Source organism: Zea mays, chromosome 6 (genome assembly GCF_902167145.1).
Source record: "Zea mays cultivar B73 chromosome 6, Zm-B73-REFERENCE-NAM-5.0, whole genome shotgun sequence".
In the NCBI taxonomy this organism is placed as follows: Eukaryota; Viridiplantae; Streptophyta; class Magnoliopsida; order Poales; family Poaceae; genus Zea; species Zea mays.
In genome coordinates, this window is record NC_050101.1 from 159,680,839 (window position 1) to 159,690,127 (window position 9,289).

At 45.0% G+C, this 9,289-nt stretch overlaps 1 protein-coding gene across 2 annotated transcripts; it reads right to left on the reverse strand.

Moving 5' to 3' along the window:
* Nucleotides 1-4,036: 4,036 nt before the first annotated feature.
* On the reverse strand, nt 4,037-8,988 carry LOC103630388 (O-fucosyltransferase family protein). 2 transcript variants are annotated; one of them, XM_008651442.3, is made up of 8 exons: nt 8,178-8,988; nt 6,443-6,536; nt 6,285-6,355; nt 6,117-6,205; nt 5,895-6,027; nt 5,553-5,782; nt 4,984-5,460; nt 4,037-4,800 (listed from the first exon to the last, which is right to left on the reverse strand). In XM_008651442.3, exons 1-8 carry the CDS (start codon nt 8,676-8,678, stop codon nt 4,596-4,598), a joined length of 1,800 nt encoding a protein of 599 aa, XP_008649664.1. In that variant the 5' UTR covers nt 8,679-8,988; the 3' UTR covers nt 4,037-4,595. The 2 variants fall into 2 exon arrangements, with proteins under 2 accessions (XP_008649664.1, XP_008649665.1); XM_008651443.3 differs by having other exon boundaries at nt 6,443-6,515; nt 8,178-8,984.
* Nucleotides 8,989-9,289: the final 301 nt, after the last annotated feature.

Below are 9,289 nucleotides of genomic sequence, written 5' to 3' on the forward strand. Positions count from 1 at the left end.
CGTCTTCTTTTATCCTATTTATCAATGAGTGTAATATTTTATCTTTTTCGAGACCTTCGTTCCTTAGCTCAATTACTTCGGAACGAAGGTTGCTCAGGGCTATAGCGCACCCTTCGTCTTCGGCATCTTTTTGGGCCCTGAGGGCATTGCTAAGTATAAGGCCCTGCAGAGAAAAAATGCGTGTGCGTCAATAGATTTAAGCAAACGGAAAATTTTTGATCTCAACAAAAAATACGAAGGTCTAAAATTTTTTTGTACCTTTAAACTATTGTATGCCAAGCTGTCGGCCAACTCGTCTTTCGACAGCACCGAGAGTCCGTCTTCTAATGTTGGGAATCCGAAGCTCTTGCTCATCTCCCGGCAGACAGAAATCTCCTTGCTGTCCGGGAGATAGTACAAGAAGTCTTCTTCTCCGCTGCCGTTGAATATCAACGCCCCCTTTGGATACTTCAGTTTTTGGGCGTAAAGCTGGGCTTCTTGCCTTTCTTTCTCTGATAATTTTTTCCCCGAAGCATGTCGAACAATATAATCAAGGACTTTGGGGGATGCTTCGGGGGCAATAGCATTGATTTCTTCAACAAGAATTTGCTCTGTTATTCTTTCTTCCTCGGTTTCTAAGGATTTTACCTTCGTGGGCTCTGAGGGCCCAGCTTCAGCTTCAGTTTCTTGCTCTGGAACCTTTGTATCAGAGATTTCATTTTTCGCTTCGGGAACGGCAACAGTCTTCTTCGGAGGTGTGCTTGAAGATTGAATTGTTTCCAGAACATCTAGCACATTAGCCATTCTCTTTCTTTTCGGAGTCACTGCTGGCACCTTTTGATTTTTTACTGTCTCAACATTTGCTGCAGGACTAAAAACTTCTGATGTTTTTTCCTCAGTTGGTTTTTTCACTGTTTCCATTTTTTCTGTGGATGGCGCTTCGGCCATCTCTTTTGTTTCTGGTAACAAAATCTTCGGTTCTTTCAATTCTATCCTTGTTGGCGCTTCGGCCATTTCTGCGACTTCTGGCAGCATGGTTGGCTTGATTGGCTTTTCAGCTTCGGTGGCCAAAGGAGTCTCTCCGGTGAACTCAGGCACCGAAGCTAGTTCAATATAGCGCGGCCGATGTGTGAGGACTTTTATCTTCTTTCTTTTCGGTTCTGGCTCGCTAGGAGCAGTTGCAGCTTCTTCTTTCGCAGAGGTTGTATTTTTTCTTTTCTGCCCTCGAATGGGATAACGATAGTCAGGGTAGACGAACCCGATTGCATCAAACACCCGATTCAGCCTCTTCTTTTTTCGGCCTCCGAAGGCTGCTGACAGTGCAGTATCTTCGGCCTTCGAATAAGCCCCGAGCAGTTCATCACTTAAATTTTCAATGCTTTTTAACCAGTCATCATCTGGCTCAACGAATTTATCTCCGAACTTAAAAGTATACTTCAGCCTGATAAGTCCACCTTCGTCGGCCTCCCTTATGGTTTCTTGTGGCATGTCCCATTTTTCTGCGAGCGGCCATACTCTGAAGGCAATGTGCTCTTGAACCAAACCTCTCGTTCCAATGAAAGAACAAATAACTCCGAATGCTCTTTGGCATTCTTCGGCAGCTTCATTCATTTCAACCTTCGGCCTCCGCAGGCCAAAGCTTTGCCAAATAGGGCGCATGATTATACCTTTGATATCTTCCCGCACTGTCAGGTCATTCTTCACATAAAACCATTCTGTCATCCAGTCGCCAGGCCATCTCTTCCGAAAGGTTGGCACGGGACAGCTTGACCCAGATCGAGAAACGAAACTGTAGCAGCCAAAATTATTGTGATACTGTTCCTTACCCCAAGGTTTTGTTTCGTATGATAATTCGTGTATATTACAGAAACTTTTTGCATCAGGTTCCAGACCTTGGCTTCTCACGGCCCACACGAAGATATTCAGCCTTATGATTGCTTCGGGGGTAAGTTGGTGAAGGTAGACTTCGAATATTTTCAGCACCTCTACAACAAACTTGCTCAGGGGAAATCGTAGTCCAGCTTTCAAAAAGCTTCGGAACACTACGACTTCATTTTCCTCAGGGATCGGGCAAGTTTTCTCTCCTTCGTCGACCCTCACAATGGATAAATCTCGGAAGTATCTTCCCCTCATGTTGGCAAGATGATTTTCTTTGATAACTGACTTGCCAAAAACTGAATGGCTTGGTCGCCAGGGGCGATCTTCGGAGTCTTCACCACCACTGTCCACATCATAACTGTCGCTGTCATCAGTATCTTCAGATAAACCTTCTAAAATTTCTTTGGTGATTTTTTCTGTATTGGTCTTCGACATTGCTATAAGAAACCCCAGGTTCTTCTCTTCAGAGAGACTAAGCTTCATCTCGGGAGCAGCCTTCTTATCTTCAGACATCTTCGGACACACTAAAAAATTGTTTTCAGTGCCGAAGCTTAAAAACTTAAAAGCTAAGCAAATCTTGGTGCGCGAAAGCTAAAAATTGAGTGAGCAGGAGCAGGTGGCAAGAGAGCGTGCCAAATGAGCTTGCGGTATGATCATATATATATATATACGCCCAGTGCGTTCAAAATCGAAAGACCCCGCCTGTCAGTGAATGATTGCTATTCTAGCAAAGGGAAGGTGTTTTTTCGGACCTTCGGCTTAAAGCCTTCGTCCATGTCGCAATCTGAATTTATTGATTTAACAAATTAACATTGCGAGGGGCTACTGTTGGGGGCCTTCGGCTTACGAAGGTCCTCAAAAACAGGATTTAACAGTATTACTGGAGTATAATGTGTGAACATGTATCTTTGGACTCAAGTCGGTGTCACAGCAGACCAGAATAATACGAATGTTGATACAGCGCCGAAGGTGTGAACCGGGAAGCTTCGGCGTAGTAGCAAAAAATGAAACCGACTTAAAGATGAAAAGGCTATTCAGACCTCGATAGATTACTATAGAATTATTATCAAATGTAAAGGGCATAAATGTAATTTTTTATGGGTTGTGTCCTGTGCCTATAAATAGGTGAACAGTACCCCCGTACTGTTCACGCGAATCTGACAATCGCTTTTGCGTCACGCTTGTACTTTCATCTCCTTCAAGCTGAAGGTACATTTGTAATTCGATGTTATTTCTGTTTTTACATAATAATAATGCAAAGATAAATTAATAATAATAACGTGCAATTGTCTATGATATTCTTTATATTCCTTATAATTCATCCTCCGTCATTGTATTTATGAAGGTACACCCTTCATAACCTTCGTCCGAAAATTATTATATCCTGAGAGGAATAATGCTTCGAAGGACGAAGGACTTTAACGATTAACATTTTTCTATGTTGCCTTGTTCTTAACTCATAGCATTTGAGAACAAGTCCCCAACAAGGTGCAATCAAAAGATATGCTTATTCATATTGCAAACAAATCTATATATGTGTTTTGTGTTATTTCCTTTTTAATACTACAAAGATTATCAGGGGATGTTTGTATCCTTTTATTTTGGAGGAATTGAAATCTACTTAAAGACTATTTAGTTTGGAATCGGATATTTCACCGCTTTCTATAGTTAAATATAAGTCTATCTCAAACTCATAGAATATGGGATGATAATTGATTTTATTTATCTCCAGGCTATGTTTCTATTATACAATTATAACACACTCTTTGGCTCGTTCCCTATAGTAGAAATATAACATATAAATATCCCTCTATATGACCAATAGTAGTATATAAATATACTTCGCAATAAATTGTATTGGTTTAATTGATCTGTACCTAAATTATAATTATTAGAATAGAATTCAATTCAAATGGTCTAAATGGGACCTTAGAGAGAAGTGTAACTATCTGTATCCATCACGAATCCGATTAAAATACATTAGGGTGGGATACGAAATGACCTACTATCTGTCCGTATCCGTCTGTTTTCATCCCTAATCACATCCCAGCAGCATTAATAACTCATTACTCATTACAACAATTCAATTTACTGTTTCTTGAAATTTAGGGAATATTTTCTGCTGCTGTACATTGCGTTGCCTTTGCGATCGATGATGATGCGTCAACAGGTTCTTAGATAGGATTACATAGATTTATTCGTGGGAACTAAACTACTACAAAACTATCAGTTGTCCACTCTTTACTTTACTATGTACACATCTGGTTCAACAGGCCTACTACAAAGAGAGCATTTATACATTATTCTTAAGAAGAGGCAACGATGAATCCATCCATCAAAAAAAGGTATGGTACTGGTACCTTCTAAACCGAATTAATCAGAAACACCAACAACTACAAACAGCAGCCACCGTGAAACATTTTTGGCTCGCCCTATTACCTGCACATCTGCATTCCTTGCTTTTACACAACTCTTTTGACGACGCACTTCACATTCTGCACACCCTGTGCCCTCTCCAGATATCTCAGCTGCACGTGTTGCCTGTCAGCCTAGGAAAAAAAAAATAATCGAAACTGCTAGTGTAAAGTCAGTTTGCTAGCTCTCGCTCTTCGCTTCGGGGTGATGATCTCTGCTACGCGGAGGAAGGTTCATCTCCATCCACGCTCCAGCCGCTGAAGCTGTCGGTACGGTATGTTTCTAAGACTGAACAATTTCAATGGAACCCAGAAAAATCCATATCATCTACTCCTCTGAACCCTTTTGCAGAGGCACCCAGGGATCGGGTTTGAGTAGAAGTATTCCTCCTGCCTTGGGCTTGCCCCACGCAATCTCTCGTACGGACCTCCGAGTCTATTCTCATGTTGCTTCCTCACCACAGTCTGGAACTCAGTCCAGGACATAGAACCTTCATCCAGCTTGTCAATAAGCTCCACAAACTTCAGCCTACAGACAAAAGAAAAAAATGTTTCGTCAGGCTCTAGAACCAAGATCTGACGTCGTCTCTGAAGCGTCTAAATTTCGCGAGATTGTGGTGTGGGGATCGTACTATCTTCACGCCACCAAAAAAAAACTGCATTCCAAACTATTTCTGGGAAAGAAAGAAAACAAAAAAAGAAAAGGCCGGACCTGTCAGGGTTGATGGTTTTTCTGAACCCTTCAAATCGCCTGTGCCCTTGCACGGCCCTTGCCATGTTGCCGTCGTACGTGTACACGAACACGTCGCTCTGCAGGGCCACGATGTAGTCCACGGCGGCGAGCCTGTTCTGGTACAGCTCCAGCGGCTCCAGCTCGTCCACCGTGGCGAGGCTGTAGTGCGTGTAGATGTTGGGGTACTCGGCCCGGAGCGCGTCCAGGCTGTGCGCCCCGTAGATCTCGCCGGCGACGATGTAGATCTTGGTGGCCGAGGGGTACCCCATGGCCTTGAGGAACACGGCCGCCTCGCGGGGCGTCATGGGGCACCCGCCCTGTAGCCGCCTCTCCTCGCTGTTGATGTCCTTCTCCTTCCAGTGCCGCACCTTGAACCGCATGTCCGTCAGCTCCGCCGCCTCATCCAGCGTCAGGTTGTGGTTGCACCCGGTGAAGGCCAGCATGTCCTTCTCGTATCTGACGACGATCAAGGCAAACCAATGCAAGTTCATCCATTGATTGATCTGCAGATAATAGCCGGCCACCGAACGCTGTGAACTCTCAGCTACCTCAGGTGAAGCGCGATGTAATGCTGGGACTCGTTTCTCAGCCGATCAACCAGCGTGTTGCCGAGCTCTTCGATCTCCTTCCTGTACTGGAGCGCCTCGTAGTTCGCGCGGCACCGAAGCTTTTGCAGCGAAGGAGCGAGGCCGTTGTTCACGATCCGTGAATCCGTGTGTGTAAACCTCACCACTTTGAACTTCCTCAGGATTTTCGCAAAGTCTCTGTAGAAGGAAGCCTGGAAAACGGAGCTGGCGATGCATCAGCCTATTCAGTACGTATTCGGTTATCCTCTAAGCTGCTGCAACTGCAATGCAATCCAGTAGAGCAAACAAGTTGTTGACTCGTACCCTGGACCAGGAGGTGGGCGCTCTCACGTACGGTTTCACCCTTCTGTAATGTGGTGGGAGGGAATCCACGATCACAATGTCTTCCTTCAACGACTCCTTGAAGTGATCGACGTCGAATATATCTTTGAAATCGCTACATACCAAAAAAAAACACTAGTCGTCAGTCTGCTCGCAGTTTCTTCTTCAGGCTGGTTCAGCACAGCTAGATATAGAGTCACTGACCTTGGGTCAGTCCAGAATGACTGATGATCCAGAGTAGGGATCACCAGCGATGCGTTCATGATCTTCGCCACTGCAACCATATCACTTATCTGTAAGAATAGTTGCCAAGGAATTAATGACAGTTAGCTGAAAGACGTTGCCACGACACTAGCACAAGTGTATACGTACTCCCATTCTCATCTGGTTTAGGCCACCGTTTGCATCAACGACCAGGTAACCGACAGATGCATTGTTTTTCCCTGAAGCAAGCGTGTCCTGATTAAGAAAATGCAGCTGAATCTGAACATGAAAGGAAGCAAATCAAACGATGAGCGGGGGTAAATTACTGCGGTGATTCTTCGGCCGTTCAATGCACTGGCTGTAACCCTCACTGTCTGGTTTCATCCATATCCCAGGTATCTGTCCGTGTTTGGAAGGGAACTTCAGTAAAAATCAGTCAACCACATCTAGTCTAGCTCTTGTAACATAAAGTGAAGTCAAGCTTCGCATGGCATGGAATCTGAACGAAAATGTCTTGCTTTTTATGAATCGTGCATATAAATATTTGGCTGAATATGGACACCAGATTGCTTTACTGGCGGACTCTGCGTCTCTGCCAGGGTACCCAAACTTTCCTGAACTGAAGCTTGTTGTCCCTACTACCAAATTAAAGTCACCACTTTCACGAGATGAGTCTTGAAAACAGCAAAGCCACACCTTCGGGCCTCATTGGACCTTAATCCATCTTTCCAAGGTGAACTTTATGTATACTATTGCAAATTCTGATTTTTCCAATATTATTAGAAAGCTTGTTTTTTAAGGACGCCATGATACTGGTTTAACATGGTAAAGCAGCAAATTCCAAAAAAAAACTTTTTGTGAAAGGTTAAGAATCATTCTTTTATTAAAATAATAAATTAAATGGTGTTGGCTAACATATTAGTTACTTATTCGTTCAATCCTTTGTTTTCTTACTTGAAAGTTTGACAATTAGGGAGTGTTTGGTATTCGTGACTAAAGACCGTGTCACATAGATTGTTTGAATGTCAAATACGGGTATTAAATATAATTTAATTATAAAAGTAATTACATAGAAGAGGACTAAACGACGAGCAGATTTATTAAGACTAATTATTCCATGTTTCGTGGTTGGATCATGGGTTAATTAGACTCAATAAATTCGTCTCGTCGTTAGTCTTTATTTGTATAAATAGTTTTACAATTAGATTATATTCAATACTTGTAATTGATATATTCAAATATTCAATGTCACATGAACTTTAGTCAAGGAAATCAAACACCCCCAACGTCGATGACACCAACCGAATGCGCTCTGAACATTTCTTTTTCAGGTACAACTGGACCTCAATAGCTAAAAATGACCAGATGTGAAGAAATATAGTGATGTATCTCGCATGTGAATGCAGTGAGATACATCAAAGAACATGGAAACCATTTTCACGAAAACACAAAAGCAGATATAAACAGCTGCCTTGCACCTAGACTCTGGAACTCGCGTCATGTATTGTGTTCTTTTGGTTCCAGTGACTCACGCTAGCAACAAATACTGGTGGAATCGTTGTCCTTATCGCCAATCATTTCTCCCCATATAAATATCCCATTCCGCGACGAGCGGTGATCCAAAAGCTCCACTCTTTTTCAGAGAATGGAAGAAACTTCTCCCCTTTTTTCCATTTCTCTCAAGGTGTCAATCAGTTCAGCTTTGTGTTTAGAATCTACCATGTTCACATCTCTTGCAAAAAAAAAACGGCACCTCGTTTTTTGTAATTACCAATTTTTATAGGCAATTTCGACTTGGGGTGCCTGAATCTGATTTCGACTTGCGACTACTTATGAATTGTGAACATCCCAAATTGGGAACAATGAAACTACAAATCAAATGACTCCGTCAGAAATTTGATCATTTTCGGTGCCCAAATGGAGCATTTTGCATCAATTAATGTCCAGTTTTCAAATTTCAAGTGCGTGCATAGTAAGTTGACATGACATGATGATCGCTGAAATAAAAAGAGTCGGAGGCGAGCTGGCGATCAACGGCGCGGGAGGTGCGCACGTACTCACCGGCGGTTCAGGCGAGCGGCGCGCAAGGGCCGTCAAATTCTCCTCCGTCCACTCCATGACGTCGGCGTCGGCCACCTCCACCCTGAGCCTCCCGCCGTCGTCGGTGCCAGCGCCGCCCGCGCTCGTGGCCGTGCGCCCGCCGCCCCGGTGCGATCCCAGGAACCCAATGACGGCGACGAGGCCGAGGAGGCAGAGCACGATGCCCCTCATCCAGGCCGTCCGGGGTGGCGCGCCTGCCACGGCCCACGCTCGCTTCCTCCGCGCCAACTGCAGCGCCCTCCCGCTGCAGGGCGTGGCGGCGGCGGCGTGCCCGTGGAGGTCGCACTCGGCGTCGTCGTGCGCACAGGCGTGTAGGAAGTGGTGATCGGCGCCGCCGCCGCAGCCGCAGCAGGAGTCGTCGTCGCGCTCGATGTCGTTGGGCTGGCGCCTGCGGTGAGGGCCGGGGCTGGTGGACGAGGACGAGCAACTGGTTGCCGTGGACGTCGTCGCGGCCGCGGCCATGGAACGAACCGTGTGCGTGTGCGTGCGCGCGCCCGTCGCTAGGCGCGTCAGGCTAAGAATAGGAACCCCACGGGAGACTAGAGGAAGGTAAGGTTAGCGAGTGAAGGGGAGAAAAGGCCGGGAGATAGCAACTGAAATTTGGTCCGCGATCGCACTGCCCTGCCCGCTCGGTAGTCTGCCCTTGGCAACCGCCGCGCCAGATCGCCTATCTCTGCGGCCTGTGCCTGCACTCCGAACTGCGGCCGAGGCGACGCTGTGCGATTGCGTCGGGTCGTAGCTGGAAAGGCCTAGCCGAGCTGGCTAACCAAGCTCGAGCTCGGCTCAACTCACCTTGCACACTTGACGAGCTAGAGAAGGAGATTTGATTTCGTCGGCTCGTGAGGTACTCTAATAAATATTATTATATTATATAGTAAATTAACAGCATCTAAATGTATATTATAGAATCATCGATATTATGAATGATATAAATAGTAATTTGTTATGTACTCCCTCCGTTTCTTTTTATAAGTCGCTGGATAGTGCAATTTTGCACTATCCAGCGACTTATAAAAAGAAACGGAGGGAGTATCTATTATCGAATGCTAAGTAACGAGCCGGCTATCTAAATG